At 44.0% G+C, this 22,215-nt stretch overlaps 1 protein-coding gene across 1 annotated transcript in view; it reads left to right on the top strand.

Moving 5' to 3' along the window:
- LOC124804748 (myosin light chain kinase, smooth muscle) overlaps positions 1-22,215 on the top strand; it is a 359,831-nt gene that overhangs the window by 311,366 nt on the left and 26,250 nt on the right. The window contains exons 4-6 of the mRNA XM_047265050.1: positions 11,737-11,940; positions 14,436-14,577; positions 14,664-14,863. Of these exons, the coding sequence (XP_047121006.1) occupies positions 11,737-11,940; positions 14,436-14,577; positions 14,664-14,863 (546 nt within the window). The remainder of the gene's footprint in view (positions 1-11,736; positions 11,941-14,435; positions 14,578-14,663; positions 14,864-22,215) is intronic.

The raw sequence follows: 22,215 nt of genomic DNA, 5'->3' as shown, positions 1-22,215 counted from the left end.
ATGTATTGAAGAGGGAAAAATACTGCCTGTACCTACATCTACATCTACGTGATTACTCCGCTATTCACAATAAACTGCCTGGCAGAGGGTTCAATGAACCACCTTCAAGCTGTCTCTGTACCGTTCCACTCTCGAACGGCACGCGGGGAAAACGAGCACTTAAATTTTTCTGTGCGAGCCCTGATTCCTCTTATTTTATCGTGATGATCATTTCTCCCTATGTAGGTGGGTGCCAACAGGATGTTTTCGCGATCGCAGGAGAAAACTGGTGATTGAAATTTCATGAGAAGATCCTGTCGCAACGAAAAACGCCTTTGTTTTAATGATAGCCACTACAATTCACGTATCATGTCTGTGACACTTTCTCCACTATTTCACAATAATACAAAACGAGCCGCCCTTCTTTATACTTATTCGATCTCACCCGTCAGTCCCACCTAATGCGGATCCCACACCGCACAGCAATACTCCAGAATAGGGCGGACATGCGTGGTGTAAGCAATCTCTTTAGTAGACCTGTTGCACGTTCTAAGTGTTCAGCCAATGAATCACAGTCTTAGGTTTGCTCTACCCACAACTTTATCTATGTGATCGTTCTAATTTAGGTTACTTGTAATTGTAATCCCTCAGTATTTAGCTGAATTTACAGCCTTCACATTTATGTGACTTATCGAAATTTAGCTGATTTTATTTAGTACTCATGTGAATAACTTCACACTTTTCTTTATTAAGGGACTTTTCGTACTATACAGATATGTTATCTAAATCATTTTGCAAGTCGTTTTGATCATCTGATGACTTTACAAAACGGCAAATGATAGAATCATCTGCAAACAATCTAAGACGGCTACTCAGATTGTCTCCTTAATATAGATCAGGAACAATAGAGGGCCCATAACACTTCCTTGGGGAACGCCGGATATTACTTCTGTTTTACTCGATGACTTTGCGTATGTATACGTCTGTATGTGCTCTGGTCTCTCGTATCTTATCCCAAGATCCCTAAGTGAGAAATACGACGTCGGTGGTAGAATAGTCTCACACTCTTGCTATATTACAGGTTCTCTAAATTTAGTCAACAGGTCTCCGCGAGATCTACAGCGCCTTTCTTCCAAAGATTCCCATCCAAGTTACTCGAACATCAGTTTTCTTCTTCTGTATTATGACACGACCTACTATAAAGAGATTAGAGGTGTCTGGCTTTAATTGGGCAAGGCGTTCGGTTTACGCTTGCCATAGTGCGGAGTCCAGCCGGCAGGACACTGGCAGGTCGCAGGAAGGCACGGCGGCCCCCTAACACGAGGCACGGAGAGCATGTGGATCTGTCTATATTCGCGCGGGCCCGGACGTGACGTCATGTCCGCCCTGGCAGCGCGCACAAAGGACTATATAGATTTATCTACATTTGTGCACGTGCAGTGCAAACCGTAGTACTTACATCGAAGCGCGATGCACCATCTTAAAGAAGAGAGAGAAACGATTCAGCTGGTATATACAGTAGATGTGTTCATAGCAACTGACGGAAAGGCATCGAGTAAAACCGAAGTGATACACTGCTGGCCATTAAAATTGTTACACCAAGAAGAAATGCACATGATAAACGGGTATTTATTGGAGAAATATATTATACTAGAAATGACATGTGATTACATTTTCGGCCGTGCGGTTCTAGGCGCTTCAGTCTGGAACCGCGTGACCGCTACAGTCGCAGGTTCGAATCCTGCCTCGGGCATGGATGTGTGTGATGTCCTTAGGTTAGTTAGGTTTAAATACTTCTAAGTTCTAGGGGACTGATGACCACAGATGTTAAGTCCCATAGTGCTCAGAGCCATTTGAACCATTTTTGATTACATTTTCACGCAATTTGGGTGCATAGATCCTGAGAAATCAGTACCCAGAATAACCACCTCTGGCCCTAATAACGGCCTTGATACACCTGGCCATTGAGTCAAACAGAGCGTGGATGGCGTGTATAGGTACAGCTGCCCATGCTGCTTCAACACGATACCACAGTTCATCAAGAGTAGTGACTGGCGTATTGTGACGAGCCAGTTGCTCGGCCACCATTGACCAGACGTTTTCAGTTGGTGAGAGATCTGGAGAATGTGCTGGCCAGGGCAGCAGTCGAACATTTTCTGTATCCAGAAAGGCCCGTACAGGAACTGCAACGTCCGGTCGTGGATTATCCTGCTGAAATGAAGGATTTCGCAGGGATAGAATGAAGGGTAGAGCCACGGGTCGTAGCACATCTGAAATGTAACGTCCACTGTTCAAAGTGCCGTCAATGCGAACAAGAGGTCACCGAGACGTGTAACCAACGGCACCCCATACCATCACGTCGGTTGATATGCCAGTATGGTGATGACGAATATACGCTTCCAATGTGGGTTCACCTCGATGTCGCCAAACACGGATGCGACCATCATGACGCTGTAAACAGAACCTGGTTCATCCGAAAAAATGACGTTTTGCCATTCATGCACCCAGGTTCGTCATTGAGTACACCATCGCAGGCGCACCTGACTGTGATGCAGCGTCAAGGGTAACCGCAGCCATGGTCTCCGAGCTGATATTCCTTGCTACTGCAAACGTCGTCGAACTGTTCGTGCAGATAGTTGTTGTCTTGCAAACGTCCCCATCTGTTGACTCAGGGATCGAGACGTGGCTGCACGATCCGTTACAGCAATGCGGATAAGATGCCTGTCATCTCGACTGCTAGTGATACGAGGCCGTTGGGATCCAGCACGCCATATTCTGCTAACAGTCATTGGATCTCGACCAACACGAGCAGCAGTGTCGTGCTACGATGAACCGCAATCGCGATAGGCTACAATCCGACCTTTATCAAAGTCGGAAACGTGATGGTAGGCATTTTTCCTCGTTACACGAGGCATCACAACAACGTTTCACCAGGCAACGCCGGTCAACTGCTGTTTGTGTATGAGAAATCGGCTGGAAACTTTCCTCATGTCAGCATGTTGTAGGTGTCGCCACCGGCGCCAACCTTGTGTGAATGCTCTGAAAAGCTAATCATTTGCATATCACAGCATCTTCTTCCTGTCGGTTAAATTTCGCGTCTGTAGCACGTCATTTTCGTGGTGTAGCAAATTTTAGTGGCCAGTAGTGTACATGGCGTACGCAAATCTCCAAGGAAGTATTTTACTTGTACGCCCTCTTCTGCTTCTAGTATATACGAGGTATAATGGATGTAAGTGCAGTTATTTTTATTGGGTCACTAAAGATAGTGTGCTGAAAGACATTACATCAGCATTTACTTCACTTTCAGACTAATAATCATAGCTAATAGGAGTAGTATGTTTTTAGGTTGGTTAGTACCTGCAGCAAGAGCAAGCAAAAAAAAAAAAAAAAATGTTCAAATGTGTATGGATTCCTAAGGGACCAAACTGCTTAGGTCATCAGTCTCTAGACTTACACACTACTTAAACTAACTTATGCTAAGAACAACACACACACCCATGCCCGATGGAGGACTCGAACCTCGGGCGGGAGGGGCCGCAAGAGCAAGCCATTAACGCTTATTTTCCCCTGGGCAGCGCATCAGGCGTTGAAGTGTGGACGCGTGGACGCAAAACGGTTAACCTATACTGCAGGCGTCATCCACTTGTTAGTGGTGCAGTTACGACCGCTCAGAAAACGTCAGGTAGTAAATTAGGTGATGTGTTTGTGGGAAGACTGTTTGACACAGAGAAGAAACAACTAGCACGCTTATGTGAGTACACATTAAGGTAAGAGATATAAAAATATCTGTAGTTACATGCGCTACACACTTTATATATGTTTTAGGTGACAATCGTAGCTACCACCATAGTTGGTTTGCAGATAATACTTTCATTCACTATCTGGTAAAGTCATCAGAAGATCAAGACCAATTGCAAAACGGTTTAGGCAAGATATGTGTATGGTTCGAAAAGTGGCAATTGACCCTAAATAATGAAAAGTGTGAAGTCATCCACACGAGAACTTAAAGGAATGCATTAAATTTCGGCTACGCTATAAATCACACAAATATTGAGGTTGTCAATTAAACTAAATACCTAGAAATTACAACTGTAAGCAACTTACATTGAAATAATGACAGTGTTATGAGGAAGGCAAACCAAGAACTGTGTTTTATTGGCAGAGCACTTAGAAGATGCAAGAAATCCATTAAATAGACTGCCTAAACTAGGCTTGCCTGTCCTCTGCAGAGCTCTGTACAATAAGGAATCCTTACCAGATAGGATTAGCAGAGGACATCGAAAAAGTTCAGAGATGGGCAGCTCGTGTTGTATTATAGCCAAATAAGGGAGGAGAATGTCACGTATATTTATACGCAACTTGAGGTGGCAATCATAAAAACAAAGGCGTTTTTCATTGCGTCGAGATCTTTTCACGAAGTTTTAATCTCGAACTTTCTCTTCTGAATGAGAAAATATTTTGCTGACGTCAACCTTTATAGGAATAATTATCATTATAATAAAGTCGAAAAAATTACAGCTCGTCCAAAAAGATTGATGGGTTCGTTTTTCCTGCGCGCTGATAGAGAGCGGAACGATAGAGAAATAATGTGAAAAACTGATTCGATGAACCGTCTGCCAGGTACTTAAGTGAACTGCAGAGTAGTCATGTATATGTAGAAGTAATTAGTTGTAGGACCAATAAAGCTTTTTTTAACGAATTTTCACTAAATAATTGATACCGATGCTGATTATGTATCCACAAAAGAAATCGACCCATCAAAATAAAGCGGTCATCGATACGCATTGTCTGAGATATCTACATGCTTGATTACGTTTTGAACCAAACTGTGAAAAGCAATCCAAACAGACACTTCATTAAAGTCAGCTTAATTAACAAACCAAAACAGAGACTGTCATTATAGCAGTATATGTTGGCAATCACATATAACTTTTGTATCATAAGTTTTATATGTTTAACTAACAATTTTAATTATTTATTCAGAATTTTGCGTGATTTCACCCACAGTTCAAGTGTGATTTAAGATTGCAGCTGCGAAAAGAGCTGGATGAAGACAGACATGCGAAACATGTGTGTACTTGTTCAAGGCGCAGTGAACTAAATCAGAAAATTGATCAGTGCATTTGAAAAATTTGTAATTATTCAAATTAGATCTGTGGGCGAACTGCTTAATGTATTGTTAAGTGTTGTATGTCATTTTTTCAGCTCTTTAGTGCACTCCTGATGACGTGTCTAGCTTTAAGATTGGGTATATATAAATAAGACTGGCAATAAGTGTAACGGACAATGAAAAGAAATTCAGTTCTTCATCGAGTGAAGATACGAGGCGTATTCCAAAAGTAAGGTCCGATCGGTCGAGAAATGGAAACCACAGTGAAAATCCGATAAAGCTTCGCATAGGTGTGTTCGATGGTATCTCTAGTATGCTCATTGATCGCTTCACCTCTGTCTTTTCAGTTCTGAGCGCACAGTGACCACGTAAAGGTGCCTAGACAACAGTGTCTCCCACCAAGTATGAGAGATTTCGCCTGATTTGATGCAGCCCTCATAACATAACTGGCATGCCGTTCCCCGCCGTATTCTGCAGGGGCTATGAGGACGCCTCTGCAGCGTTTTCGATGGGAAGTGATTGATCGCCCTCCATGCAGCCCAGACTTTGCTCACTCTGATTTTCATCTCTGCAGACATGAATCACTGACTATGAAGTCAACGTTTTGGCACAGACAACGAACTGCAGCACTTAGCAGCCCCATCAGTCAAACAAATCAGTAACAGCTTGCACTGTATGTGCTTGAGCATTGTCCTGCAAAATGATGGTCAGGTCCTGCAGAAAGTGTTATCACTTCTGTCTCTATGCTGTTCATTTTCGTAACACAGTCATGGAGACCTTTTTGAAAGAAATTTTAACCATTTGACTCTAAATTACTGTTCATTTATCTCACACAGCAGGATTTCGACTTAATAGCCATTCTCAAGTGCGCATAGAACTGAAAATTAATAAAGCGCACATATCGTTCAATGCAGGGCGTAGGAAGTCATTACTTATTTGAAATCATTACGAACACATATCTGATGTCAATGTGACATGTCATCTTCTTTTTTTTCCTTTACTGTACTCCAATTCCCCATCCGGGGTGGGCTGGCAGCAGCATATTCGCTGCTCTTCAGCCAAAAGACAATAATAATACAACAGAAGACATTTAAAATTACAAAGGAGAAAATATGGCGGACAAAAATATAAAAAAGGGGGAAAATAAGGGAAGACATAAGGGGCGACTGCAAAATGGAGATAAAAACCCTAAAAAAGTATTGTGCACAAAAAACCTCACACTGGGACAGTTAAAAGAACACAAGGCGAAGTATGGCTGCAGCATAAAAGTATCGATGGACAGCGTAGCACATAACGATCACTGCCAGTAACACTATGTACAAGTCCAGCACACAATTAAAATCACATCTCTTGACGCACAGGAGCACAGCACCAAATACAACACTGATGGAGCACTCTGATGACGATGAGCAAAACACAGGATCTGCCAGGGGCATGGAGATGAGGGAGAAGGGGTGAATGGAGGGCAGGGAGGGGGTAAAGGGGGGAGACGGGCGGGGGCTTGTCAAAGAGGGCTGGGGAAGGAAGGACGTGGGAGGGACACAGTTGAGGAGGGGGTGCAGGGACTCAGGGTGGGTAAGGAGGAAAATCCGCTCTGGGAGAAGGAGGGGAGAGGAAAAAGGGGGCCCTGGGGAGGGAAGGGAAGAAGGCCAGGTTACAGTTGGAAGGAAGGGTAGATGTCACGGCGAAGTTCAACAACTGGGAGGGGGAGGTGCTGGAAATTGCCCTGATGAAGGAGACCGAGGGTGTGGAGATGGAGAGAGGGAGGGATACAGCGATAGAGGTGCGGCAACGGGTGGAGGGGTGGAGAGGAAGGAGGAAACCAGGGGGTTGGGATCAAGCCTGCGGACAGTGTATGTCATCTTCTTTTTTTTTTTTTTTTTCTTTATTGTATTTCAATTCCCCATCGGGGTGGGCTGGCAGCAGCATATGCGCTGCTCTTCAGCCGAAAGACATAGAACAAAACAATAGAAGACATTTAAAAACAGCAAAGGAGATAATAAGGTGAACATAGATATAAAAAAGGGGGAACATCATGGAAGGCAATAGACAAAAAACGAGGTGACTGTAAAATGGAGAGGAAAAACTGTTGTAAAGTAGCACACACAAAAAGCCACACACTGCGACAATTAAAAGAACATAAGGCACAGTACAACAGGAGCATAAAGGTAGCGATGGATGGCACAGCACATAACGTAACACTGACAGCGAACCTCAAGGCAGTACACAATTAAAATCACACCTCTTGACGCTCACGAGAAACAGCACTAAACACAACACCGATGTGGCACACTGATGATGATCAATACAGAGGATCTGCCAGGCGCTAGGAGATGAGGGAGACCTGAAGAAGAGTGGGAGGGGAAGAGATGGGGGAGGGGAGAGGGGGGCGTGCGGAAGAGGGCCAGGTGGGGAGGGATGTGGGAAGGAGAGAGGCAAGTATGGGGTGCAGGGTCTCAGGGTAGGGGGGGATGGAGGAAAATCCGCTCTGGGAGAAGGAGGAAAGAGGAAAAGGGGGCCCTGGGGAGGGGGGGGAACAAGGCCAGGTTATAGTTGGAAGGAAGGGTAGATGTCACAGCGAAGTTCGTCATCCGGGAGGGGGAGGCGTTGGAAATTGCCCTGATGAAGGAGATGGAGGGCGTGGAGGTGGAGAGAGGGAGGGATACAGCGATAGAGGCGCGGCAACGGGCGGGGGGTGGAGAGGAAGGAGGAAACCAGAGGGTGGGGGGGATCAAGCCTGCGAACAATGTAAAGGATGCAGAGATGTTGGAGGAACAGGAGGAGGTGGGGGAAGGGGATCAGTTCATACAGGAGCCTTGTGGGGGAAGGAAGGCGGATACGGAAGGCAAGGCGGAGCGCATGGCGTTCAAGGATTTGGAGGGCCTTGTAAAAGTGGGTGGGGGCGGAGATCCAGGCGACGCTGGCATAACAGAGGATAGGACGGATGAGGGATTTGTAGGTGTGGAGGATGGTAGAAGTATGCAATCCCCATGTCCGGCCGGACAGGAGTTTCAGCAGGCGGAGGCGGGAATGGGCTTTCTGCTGGATGGTCAGGAGATGAGGGGTCCAGGTGAGGTGTCGGTCAAGGGTGAGGCCAAGGTATTTCAGGGTGGGGGTGAGTTGGATAGGACGACCATAAAGGGTGAGGTATAAATCATGGAGGCGAAAGGAGCGAGTGGTGCGGCCTATGATGATTGCCTGGGTTTTGGAGGGGTTGAGACGGAGGAACCACTGGTTACACCAAGTGGTGAACTGGTTAAGGTGGGTTTGGAGGGTACGTTGATACCGTTGAAGGGTAGGATAGAGAGCCAGGAAGGCGGTGTCATCAGCATATTGGAGAAGGTGGACTGGTGGGGGTGGCTTGGGCATATCAGCTGTATACAAGAGATAAAGAAGAGGGGAGAGGACAGAACCCTGGGGGACGCCAGCCGTGGGATAAAAGATACGGGAGTTGGTGTTGTGGAGGGTGACATAGGAAGGACGGTGCGAGAGGAAGGAAGCGACCAGACGGACAAAATTGATAGGCAGGGTGTAGGTTTGGAGTTTAAAGAGGAGACCGGGATGCCACACACGGTCATAGGCATTTTGGAGGTCAAGGGAAACAAAAATGGCGGAGCGACGGGAGTTGAGCTGAAGGGACAGAAGGTGAACAAGGTTGAGGAGTTGGTCGTCAGCAGAGAAGGAGGGTCGGAAGCCACACTGGGTAAGGGGGAGGAGGTGGTGTTGAGCAAGGTGCTGATGGATACGGTGGGAGAGGATGGATTCAAAGACCTTACTGAAGACGGAGGTGAGGCAGATGGGACGATAGGAAGAGGCGGCAGAAGGGGGTTTGTTGGGTTTGAGGAATAAGAGGACGCGGGAGGTCTTCCACAGGTCAGGGTAGGAGCCAGTAGAGAGGATGACATTATAGAGATGGGCGAGGACAGTTAGGAAGGAATAGGGGCTTTCTCGAAGGTGACGGTAGGTGACACAGTCGTGACCAGGGGCCGTGTTGCATTTGGACTGGACGAGAAGTTGAATGTCTTGTGCTGTGATGGGAGTGTTGACGTCGGAGGGGGCAACTGTCCCAAGTACTGGAGACTAGGAGCAAGTGGAGCGACCGAGGTATTGGCACGTTCCATGACGGTGGGGAAAAGAGAATAATCAAAGTGGGGATCGTCGGGGATGGAGAAGACCTCGGAAAGGTGGGAAGCGAAGTGGTATGACATCTTCGACTATTTCAGGTCTTATAAACCAGATGTCGCATTACAGGATATGAGTACATAAAGGAGATACGTAATATCGTTGTCATTGTGCACAGTGAATAACGATGATGACACACTATGACGTATTTAACAACCAATACATTGCTGTTATCTGTATTCATCACATCTATGCAGCAACTGCAGATCAGGGTAGAGGAACGGCGAAAAGTGCAGGCGGCTGCCTTCTACGACGAGGGTATTGGAAAGTTAGTACAACGCTACGACAAATGTCTTAGACGGAGCGGCGACTATGCAGAAATGTTGCTGAAAGGTGTGGCTAACTATTGCAAATAACATACTTTTGATTTTCACTGTGGCTTCCATTTCGCTACCGAACGGACCTTACTTCGTAAATACGCCTCGTATAAGACTATAAGATGTGCAAACATTCTATTTTTGCACCTAGCAGTTTTTGAGAAATCGGATAATAAGTATTTAATATCGGCCGTAACGCCGTCTCTCAGCACAAACGCCAGCATTTGGCGAGCAGTACAGACATAATAAAATCCGTCCCAGAGCGGAATGCAGAGAACACGTCTGTAGCACTGAAAGGGTTAAGTTTGTCTGGAACCTTTAGTCCACGAGTCCTATGCGAGCCTGGCATATATATATACAGGGTAATCCATTGACAGTGACCGGGCCAAATATCTCACGAAATAAGCGTCAAACGAAAAAACTACAAGGAACGAAACTCGTCTAGCTTGAAGAGGGAAACCAGATGGCGTTATGGTTGGCCCGCTAGATGGCGCTGCCATAGATCAAACGGATATCAACTGCGTTTTTTTTAAATAGGAACCCCCATTTTTATTACATATTCCTGTAGTACGTAAAGAAATATGAATGTTTTAGTTGGACCACTTTTTTCGCTTTGTGATAGATGGCGCTGTAATAGTCACAAATGTATAAGTACGCGGTATCACGTAACATTCCGCCAGTGTGGACGGTATTTGCTGCGTGATACATTACCCATGTTAAAACGGACCGTTTACCATTTGCGGAAAAGGTCGATATCGTGTTGATGTATGGGTATTGTGATTAAAATGCCCAACGGGCGTGTGCTGTGTATGCTGCTCAGTATCCTGGACGACATCATCCAAGTGTCCGGACCGTTCGCCGGATAGTTACGTTATTTAAGGGAACAGGAAGTGTTCATCCACATGTGAAACGTCAACCACGACCGGCAACAAATGATGATGCCCAAGTAGATGTCTTAGCTGCTGTCGCGGCTAATCCGCACATCAGTAGCAGACAAATTGCGCGAGAATCGGGAATCTCAAAAACGTCGGTGGTGAGAATGCTACATCAACGTCGATTGCACCCGTACCACATTTCTATGCACCAGGAATTGCATGGCGACAACTTTGAACGCCGTGTGCAGTTCTGCCACTGGGTACAAGAGAAATTACGGGACGATGACAGATTTTTTGCACGCGTTCTATTTAGCGACGAAGCGTCATCCACCAACAGCGGTAACGTAAACCGGCATAATATGCACTATTTGGCAACGGAAAATCCACGATGGCTGCGACAAGTGGAACATCAGCGGCCTTGGCTGGTTAATACATGGCGCATTATGGGAGGAAGGATAATTGGCCCCCATTTTATCGATGGCAATCTAAATGGTGCAATGTATGCTGATTTCCTACGTAATGTTCTACCGATGCTACTACAAGATGTTTCACTGCATGACAGAATGGCGATGTACTTCCAACATGATGGATGTCCGGCACATAGCTCGCGTGCGGTTGAATCGGTATTGAATAGCATATTTCATGACAGGTGGATTGGTCGTCGAAGCACCATACCATGGCCCGCACGTTCACTGGATCTGACGTCCGCGGATTTCTTTCTGTGGGGAAAGTTGAAGGATATTTGCTATCGTGATCCACCGACAACGCCTGACAACATGCGTCGGCGCATTGTCAATGCATGTGCGAACATTACGGAAGGCGAACTACTCGCTGTTGAGAGGAATGTCTTTACACGTATTACCAAATGCATTGAGGTTGGCGGACATCATTTTAATTTGAAACCCTACGTGTTAGCAACTGTTCGTCTAAAATTGTGAGCCATATGTTTGTGACTATTAGAGCGCCGTCTGTAACAAAGCGAAAAAAGTGGTCCAACTGAAACATTCATATTTCTTTACGTACTACACGAATATGTAATAAAAAAAGGGCGTTCCTATTTTTAAAAATGCAGTTGATATCCGTTTGAGCTATGGCAGCGCCATCTAGCGGGCCAACCATAGCGTCATCTGGTTTCCCCCTTCAAGCTAGTTTCGTTCTTTGTAGTTCTTTCGTTTGACGCTTATTTCGTGAGACATTTGGCCCGGTCACGATCAATGGATCCCTTATAGTTCAGCGCAGCAATGTGAGCCAATAACTTTGCTCTCTTTTTCAGGGGTAAGTTCGGCACGGTGTACCGCTGCCGCGAGAAAAGCACTGGTCTCCGGCTGGCGGCCAAAATGGTGTCCACACCCAAGCGCGAAGACCGCCGCAATGTGGAGCGAGAGGTGGACGTGATGCGCGTGCTGCAGCACCCCAGGCTCATACAGCTCTACGACGCCTTCGACAACGGCAAGACCATGTGCGTCGTTCTAGAGCTGTGAGTATCCACTCCTGTTCTTCCTCTGTACTGGTCTGATGCAGCTCTCGACGCTATCAATGTAAGTCTCCTAATCTCTGCAGAACTCCTGAACACTACATTTCAACACTCAAGGCTTAATCTCCCTCTGCTACAGGGGATGGGCAAAAATTTGGAAACAAGACATTAAAAAACTAAACTTCGCCCGAACAGGCCTTGGAAGGCCCAACGGCACACCGACGGCCGCCGTGTCATCCTGAGCCCACAAACGTCACTGGATGGGGATATGGAGGAGGATGTGGTCAGCACACCGCTCTCCCAGCCGTAGGTCAGTTTACGAGACTGGTGTCGCTACTTCTCAATGAAGTAGCTCCTCAATTTGCCTCACAAGGTCTGAGTGCATCCCGCTTGCCAACAGCGCTCGGTAGACCGGATGGTCACGCATCCAAGCGCCAGCCCAGCTCGACAGCGCTTAACTTCGGTGATCTGACAGGAACCGGTGTTACCACCGGCCTTTGGTCGTGGTTTGATATGGCAGCCCAAAAAGACACTTTTTGACTGTAATCACGAAATCTCATTGGACGTTCAGTAGCCAAAATGCTCATAATTTCTTTATTGACCACACCATTAACATGGATGTTCGCCTCGTCAGAAAACCAGAGATAATGCAGGAATCCTTCCCCTTCCCTCTGCATTACCCAAGCAGCAGAGTTACGCCTGTCTTCTTTTTCTGCTGACCCAGATGAGTACGGAGCATTGTCATTTTATATGAGAATAAATAAATGTCTAAATCAAGAATGTGCTGAACAGGTAACGTGATATTCCAAGCTATTCTTTTTGACTTAAGATGTGCTTTGCATTGCCAGTCTCACAGCTTCCACGTTTTCAGGTGATCTGATATGAAACACATCCTATTATTTTCAAATTTCTGGTGTAATCTGTAGATTTTCTACTTAGCGAGAGCCCACCATGTGTTAAAATGTTAACGAAAACAACTCTGTGTAATAACCATACTCTGCGTGTAAAAGCACTGACTTGGCTCTTTGTTCAGCAGTCAGCCATTTCAAGTCCACCATCTTAACCGATATAAGTTGTGCCCTAGCGGGCTCGTCGGGAACCACTGCATACACCACCAGTGTTTTCTAATGTGTCGCTTTAAGAATCACCCTGAAATAAATATCAAATGCTTCAATATCTCCTGTGCAGCCTTGTACGTTTTTGAACAGGTCTTGAGAAGAGGAAATAGATTACCGAATAACAAGTTTGGGTGCTAATTAAATAAGACATCTTGGATTCATATCTTCGTAACAAACAAAGATACAAGAAACGCACTCATGCTGATTAATGTCCACTGGCAGCTAAACAACATTTGTTTGGCATTTCCTTTTTATTTTGCGTGGTCAGAATGCATGGGACACCCTGTATACATAACCACATTGATATTTAACATGTAATATATAGAGGAACAGTTATCTACATGCAGTAAGTACATAGGCTTGTCTAAGCTATTTATCATTAACTCAGCAGAAATTTTACCCCTGCACCTAAATAATAAGATAATTTGTAGTAGACTCGGTGTTTAGTAGGTTTTAATTTTCTTTTTTACTTGTAATGATTAATAATTTCTTGCTCTGTGTCAGATTCAGACTGTTAATCTTTGAAGACTTTACCCTGAAATACAGAATCATTCTTTGAACTAAGACAATGACGCAAAGTCCATGTGGTCGTTTTTTCCTGCTGTATTGTGGATAAAAGTAAGAAATAAACAGAAACTTATTTTTATTAGTAGCAACAAATACAATTAAGGAGTAAATGTACTGAGAAGGGAATGTAAGAACTTCAGGATTTTTAAAGAAGCACCTGCGTGATGTCTAGATAGCAACTTTACACACTATTTCTACAGCTCACTTTTGCTGTAAAAATATTTTGTTTGCTTTAGCTGCCATGCCCCAAACATAATTACCTCAGAAAAAAGGCAGTGAGCGTATGTAAATCGACAGAACCTCGGTCTTCAAGTTAACGCAATGAGACAGACTTATGAGTGCAGTATATGCTAAATTGAGCTTCTTGTAAATTATCTATATGTCGGCTCTATTTTAGCTTGTTAAGCACTCGGACCCAAAGTAATTTTAAACATACGTTTCATTAAGTATGACAATCAGTTTCAGTTTCGTATACTAGTAGTGCTTTTTATTTCCCTGAAACTGCATAATATGAACCTGTATGAGATCAAGACTTGAACTATTTGTTGTGAACCATTTGTAGGCCCGTCTGTGTCTGGTGTGGCTGAATATGCTAGTTTCAATTTGCAATAATCTCAGTTTTTAAACAATCCTTCAAATTCACTGGAAAGTCGTTAACATAGGTTAGGAAGAGGACCAGTCCTAATACCGAAAATTGTGTACTAGAGTTCCTTAGCTACGCTGAAATTTAAATTCTACAACACTTAGTACCTACCGCGGAACAGAAGGATACGGACAGCGATTTAAATGACTGATTTTATGTTCTATTTGCAGTATTGAAGGAGGTGAACTTTTTGAAAGAGTCATCGATGATGATTTCATCCTCACAGAGAAGTCCTGCACCGTTTTTATGAGACAAATATGCGAAGGCATGGAGTTCATACACTCCAAACACATTCTGCATTTAGACATGAAGGTAAGCTAAACATGAGTTTCCTATCCTACAAGAATGCTTTACATAACATACGCTCTATCTTCTCATTGTTTATTTTCACATTTCAGCCAGAAAACATATTGTGCCTCACAAAAACTGGAAACAGAATAAAAATAATTGACTTCGGACTAGCCAGAAAGTTCGACCCAACCAAGAAACTGCAAGTTCTGTTTGGGACACCAGAATTTGTTGCTCCGGAAGTTGTGAATTTTGACCAGATTGGATTCGGCACTGACATGTGGTCGATTGGAGTTATTTGCTACGTACTGTAAGTAGAAGAATTTTTATCTATTATGGTTTAAAAGGAGTTACGTATTAACAGAATCTTAAAAACATTTGGCAATGGTGTTTAGGAGGTACAAAGCGGTACAATAAGGTTGTTTTGAACAAGAGATAACTTAGCTTGATGCGTGTCTGTTTCTTCAGACTAATTTTTGTTTTAGCGCAGTCAGCAATTTTGCATCGTCAACTATTTCTCATATTTTTTATGTTCACCACTTATCTGAGCAATCTAGCTTCTTATATATTAAAAAGAATTATTCCGTATTTTTAGACGTAGAGTACAGACTGAAATAAGAAAACAAGTCCAGTAAACATTGACTCCAATATCTATGCCTTAAGAACTATGAGCATTTGTTCATCTTAGCTATTGTGAAACACATCTCTTCTACTGCTTATTCTTTACATTCCATATTCTGCGAGGTTGTAGCAGGGGTCAAAATAAGAAAAAAATTTCAAGCAAACATGGGCTCCAAAAAGCATTCCTTCAGAGGTATGAGCACTTGTTCAGTGTTTGAGAGTAGCGAAGATGGAGTGCTCGTAGCTCTTAAGGTATGCATTTTAGGGCTCATGTTAACTGGACAGTTTTGTCTTATTTTGGTCCATTATATAGCCTCTCAAAACTGGGATACATTTTTAACATCCTGTATTTCTAAGTTTTTTTTAAGAACCATCCTCCTCTGTAGCTGCACAAACACGTCCTGTAAATTATGTAGGCCCCTTCCAGTTTCACCATGAGGGAAAAAGTGGCAAAGAATCTGCTCCAGAAATGGGTGGAGACTATAAGAAATTTTTGTACTACTTTCGGCCCATTCTTTCGCGTGTGGAATATTATTGAAACTCAATAAACGTGCTATTACTTCTCAGTAACTTTCGTAGATAGTGTACATGATTCAGAACAATCTTTGGTACATGCAAAATCAATTCTCAGTATCAACTAACAGCCAGTCCTCCATTGGATGTCCTAACATTTTGCCACTTTATGGCACGCGAAGTCAAATTGTGCTCTGCTGCAAATATCTTTGGGAACAGCTGAATTACTTTGGATCAATGATCTTTTTCACGTCTTCGAGTATGTAAGTTTATCGAAGACACGTTAGTGATTGGCTGACCACCGTTGATCGATCGATCATCTTTCCCAATACTCTCTTGACACAGGAAATCTCTGCATTGCCTGTGTGATGGAAGTAAAAGTAAACCTGGTTCTCAGTGCAGTTTGGTAGAATGTCGCATGTCTCCGAACCCGGACGAGACAATGAAGCTTTTTCCCAGAGATCAAATTTGTCAAAGAGGATATCTTCTTTAGACCATGCGTATACTGTCATTTTACAGCAAGAAGGTTTGTCAGCCGCCGAATCGGTGTACATCACAGCGATGTCATTCGAACATTCGGCCACTATAGAGGGGCACAGATCTGCTTCGTAGTAGTCTTCGCGGTCAGCAACGGCAGCTGATGGCGGCTACATACAAATCATGGATCGTAGAAGAATGGAGCAAAACTGCGTCCTGCGACTCTGGAGCAAAGTTTGTTTTCAAAAATCCCTCTTTGATCTACTTCTTTCCCATTCACGGAGGTCATAGAGCCATTTTTCCCATTTGTATTCCAATTTGACTTAATTTGTATCCGCAGTTCGCGCTGTCGTAGCACTCCATCAAGGTAGGTGCTGCACGTAATTTTCGCCTGAAGCATCGTCCTCTTACAGAATTCCTTTGTTGTGAGAACGAGGCAGTGATAAGCATTCACAAAAGACTGAAGAAGATGTATGGCGAAAGTTGGCACGCCAATACCCGGGACCACCCACACAGCGAGAGACCGAACACTGCACGGACTCCTGGCAAAATGCAGAGTGTTCACGACCTGATTTTGGTTGGCAAACGCATAGCAGTGAATTAACTGTCAATGCTAGTAGGAGTAGGAGAAGCGAATGTGTGCAGAATATTAACAGTTTAAGTCGAAAAAAGTTTGTGCCACATGGGTTCCGAAAATTTGATGAATGTCCACGAAGAAACACGGAAGCCAGTGTGCAGCTAACTTTTGGAATAGTGCGAGATTTCCGGAGCTGACTTCCATACAGGAATTGTGACGAGAGATGAAACCTAGTTGCATGACTTTGTAGCAGAGACGGATGGCAGTTAATGGAATGGCACCATGCAAAAACACACCCGAAGATGAAGAGATTGAAAATTGTGCCTTCAAAGGGAAAAGTGATAGTGTGTTTTTTGATTCAGAAGAACTGTTGCTTAAGGATATCTGACCACACTGAACCACTATTAAATCTGATGTGTATGTGGTAACTCTAAAGAAACTTCATAACTGCATTCTACAACATCGATAAAACACGAAGTTTTGCTGTTATCCAGCCACATATCGGTCAGAAAACAACCACCGGACCCGCAAAGCTTGGGTGAACAATATTAAAACACCAACCTTACACCCCTGATCTGGTACCGATTCAGCAAACTCAAGGAATGCCTCCGTAGAAGAAGGTTCGAAGTTGACTCGCTTGGGAAGGGTGCTACAGGGGCTCAAGCTTGCTTATCCTGACTTCTTGCCGTGCAGGTACACAGGCTTTAGTTCCATGATGGCGTAAGACAATTGAAAGAGACGGAGATTATTTGGAAAAATGACATTCTTTGTCTTTCAAGAACGTATAAATATTCTGTGAAAATGTAAAAGACATGGTAAATAGATTGGATGTTTAAGAAAAAAACATTATTCGTTCATTTTGGAGTGACTCTCGTAGAAGAGTACGGAGACGGCCAGGAGCCAATGCTCGTCTCAGGTATGAAGTCCCACTGGTTCAGAAGAGGAGGTTAAGCCAGTCACCTCTTGCGCCAAGGTGTTGTGTGGACGTCGGATGCTCTTATCACTACCAAGGGTAATTTGAGGACTGTGCAGTATCGGGGCAGAATCCCCCACCTATTTACCAGCCTTACAATCAACGTTTTGGCGTTAGTTTCGTCATTTAAAGCAATAATGAACGAGCAGACCTTACCCATCTCGTGATGACCTCCCTCTTAGAGTGGACTCAAAAAATGGTTCAAATGGTTCTGAGCACTATGGCACTTAACATCTGAAGTCATCAGTCCCCTAGGCTTAGAACTACTTAAACCTAACTAACCTAAGGACATCACACACATCCATGCCCGAGGCAGGATTCGAACCTGCGACCGTAGCAGCAGCACGGTTCCGGACCGAAGCGTCCAGAACCGCTCGGCCACAGCGGCCGGCTGTTGGAGTGGACTCCAGTATCTGTTATCAACCTAGTTGAGCGTGTTTGGGACCAGCTGAAACTTACAGTTCGTCGTCGCAGGAACCCTTTTCATACACTGGATGATAGATCACTAAGTGGAACAGGTTTCTCAGCCGTGTATCGACCATCTTGTGAGCAGAATTTCAAGGAAGATCCAAGCATGTTACAGTGTTTATCAATTAGAGACATAAAGTCTGAAAATGAGTCCGCGATGGTATTAAGGCACTTTATTTGTAAAGGTCCGTCTTGAAAGAGTATACAATTAACAATTACCAGTTTCAGCCTTTGCCATCTTCTGATATGTTACTTAGAGACAAATAGTGGTCTAAAAACATATGTTTAATTGTATGAATCTATTTCTACAACTGACCCAGTGATACGTACATAAGAAAAAAAAGAAAATATTAACTTGAGTACCAGCCATGCATAACAGTCATACATACTATAAAAATATCCTGATGTAAGTATCAACGTCAGTCGGTATATCTAAGTACATAGTAAGACCTAGTAATAATTTATTTGTGTAAATACAGGATGCACTCAGGTATTTACCGGCACTTTCTGTATAGACTGGCTTTGATACTTATATCAAAATATTTTTATGGCACGTATGGCTAGTATACACCGAGGAGAACAAAAGTCATGGGATACCTTCCAATATCGCGTCGAACTACCTTTTGCTGGGCGTAATGCAGCAAGTCGACGTGGCATAGGCTCAGCAAGTCGTTAGAAGTTCCCTGCAGAAATACTGAGCCATGATACCTCTATAGCCATCCATAATCACGAAAGTGTTTCCGGTGCAGCATTTTTTGCACGAACTAACCTTTTGACTATGTCCCATAAATGTCCGATGGGAATTGCGTCGGGCAATCTGAGTGGGCAAATCATTGGATTGAATAGTCCAAATTTTTCTTCAAAATATTAGCGAACATTTGTGGCCCAATGACATGGAGCATTGTCATCCATAAAAATTCCATCGCTGATGTTCTCCAAGTAGCCGAACATAACAATTCCCAACAATGAGCGGGTCAGTCTGACCTGAGGACTCAGTCCATTCCATGAAAACGCAGACCACACTATTATGGAGCCACCACCAGCTTGCACAGTTCCTTCTTGACAGATTGGATCCATGGCTTCGTGGGGCCTGCGCCACATTCGAACACTTCCTGAGAGGCACCCACATGCCTTGCTCACACTGTGGCATCAAGCAGTCAGGCCTGCAAGATGAGTGGTCTGCCAAGCGAGTGGATTCATTCTTAATTTTATCGAGTAACATGAACTCTCGTACTCACAATTTAAGTTACAAGTTATCCTCCTATATGATTACTACGCAACGGAAACATGCATCTGACTATCAGTAATTTACAGAGCTCTGACTGTACACTACGCACTGGCAATACCACATTTTCTTTTTGTCTTTTATTTAACGGCTTTTGTCAGCACGTGGCCACCGCACTGAATATAAATGGCGCACACATTATAAATTCGGGACATTATGACAACACACAATTCGAAGGAATAGTCTACCAATCTTTTTCTTTTCACTATCTTATTTATTCCGATAAATTCTCTAACCTAAACACACAAATTCTACAACCTACAACAATAACACATAAGAAATTCCGCCCAGTGGGCATGGCTTTACAATGGTGAATCTCTATATTATGGTCTCGTAATTACTTTTAACGCTACAGTGCACTTTCTGGATAGGATGGTGGATCTTTTATTATACCTCACACTTCGACTCTCACAATCATCATCACTAAACTTTCCTCCAGACCGAGCGGTACCGAAGGAACAAGCATAACCCACTAATCTTTTGAAACTACCTCGCTACTCTCCCATGCAAACCACCCATACCCAAATTACATGACATACACCACACTACAACATGAAATACTACACAAAGATTGGTTACAACATTTTCACTTTCAGCTTTCCCACTTCAATTAATATTTATCCCAGTTTCACACGACACTGCCCCACTTTGTAATTCTACTTTCCTACTGTGAACTCTGGAGATATATGCACGTCTTCCTGTGCAATGCAAGCCAAGTGGCGTTGCTGGATAGACGGCCGACTCACCTTGATTCTCTCTCAGAGTTTAAATCTAGCGTCACACGGAATCACATCACACAATTTAACATTAAGAACATCACACACGCGAGTCCTCAACTGATACCATGGACGAGTACTTCTCTTTATCCTTTGTCTCATACACAGATTGAGACTCACACAGTACTCACCACGTGGAAGTACTCGTCTCTAATTTCAAGTCCTGCACACGCTATTTCTTAAATATTTCAACTTATAGTACACACGCTAGTAATTCAGCTTAACTTAAGCACACGGAAGTATTTCAACTTATTGCTACACGTGGTTTCATTGTGACCGTTGGTCACTTCTGAAGATTACTACAATCCCTTTAATATTACCTGCCTGACATTTAATTCTCCCCACAAAAGTTCCTGAAATAGAGAAATTATTATTTCAAACTACTCTTAAATATTCCACATGCATACCATGTCTCCACTCTTTCATCATTACGAAGCACAACTAAAACAGGTCTTAACAGCACAAGATCCAGCGGCAGAGTGGTGAAACATGGCCGTTCCTGAGGTTCTCTCCCATCTCTGTCGAGGTGGGGGAAGCACCTTGCTATCGTATTGGTCAGCCACATTTCAGGCGCTCAAAGCTCTGGTAAATTTCATCTCTTTGGTCCCACCAAAGGTGGCCAAAGGATCGACTCAAAGATGATCATATATTCACATTCACTATCTGCGGTTAGCAGACGACCATACATTCATTCATTTCACAGATCTCACCAAACTGGATGTAGGGATTTATTTTGTGGGAGTGCACATGTTATCAATTAAATAAATAAATTGTCATTGTTTCCCACACTGGTATCCGGCTTCGCTGTATTAATTGAAATTGAGTTATTTTACAAAAAAAATGTGTTCTTCTGACAAAAATAATGAAGTATGTTGTACCTATTTTCAATGTCGGGCGGTACTGTACCCTTTCATTCCAACTGAAATCAGGACTCGTCTGACCAGGCCACGGTTTTTCAGTCGTCTAGCGTCCAACCGATATAGTCACGAGCCCAGGAAAGTCGCTGCAGGCGATGTCTTCCTGTTAGCAAAGGCACTCGCGTCGGTCGTCTGCTGCCACAGCTCATTAATGCCAGATTTCGCCGCACTGTCCAAACGGATACGTTCGTCGTACGTCCTATTTTGATTTCTACGGTTATTTTATGCAGGGTTGCCTGTCTGTTAGCACGCACAACTCTACGCAAACGCATCTTGTCTCGGTCATTAAGTGAAGGCCGTCGGCCACTGCGTTATCCGTGGTGAGAGGTAATGTCACAAATTTGGTATTCTCGGCACACTCTTGACACTGTGGATCTCGGATTTTTTAATTCTCTAACAATTTCCGAAATGGAATATTTCACGCATCTAGCTCCAACTACCACTCCGCGTTCAAAAGTCTGTTAATTCCCCTAGTGTGGCCATAATCACATCGGAAACCTATTCACACGGATCACCTGAGAACACATGGCAGCTCCATCAGTGCAGTGTCCTTTTATACCTTGTGTTCGCGATACTACTGCCATCTGCGCATTTACACATCGCTGTAACATCACTTGTCCGCAGCTCGTGGTCCCGCGGTAGCGTTCTCGCTTTCCGAGACCGATATCCCGGGTTCGATTCCCGGCGGGATCACGTATTTTCACCTGCCCCGAGATGACTGGATGTTGTAGTGTCGCCTTCATCATCACTCATCCCCATTACGGTCGGAGGAAGGCAACAGCAAACCACCTCCATTAGGACCTAGCCTAGTACGGCGGTGCGGATCTCCCGCTTCTTTCACCTACGCTCTGTCAAAACGGATGGGACTTCATTTCCATTTCCATAACATCACTTGTCACCTCAGCGTACATGGCTGATAATCATGTTAGTATTTTTTATTTTTCTTGTGTATCGCTAGGCCTGATGTAGAAATTCCTTCAGCTAAATAAATTAGGTTTTTATATCATGGTTTTTCTATTTATAACAGATCTGAAGATGGTAGTGGCCGAAACTGG

This window comes from Schistocerca piceifrons, chromosome 7 (assembly GCF_021461385.2).
Source record: "Schistocerca piceifrons isolate TAMUIC-IGC-003096 chromosome 7, iqSchPice1.1, whole genome shotgun sequence".
In the NCBI taxonomy this organism is placed as follows: Eukaryota; Metazoa; Arthropoda; class Insecta; order Orthoptera; family Acrididae; genus Schistocerca; species Schistocerca piceifrons.
Note: the sequence above shows the minus strand (reverse complement) of the source record. Positions and strands in the feature narration are given on the sequence as shown.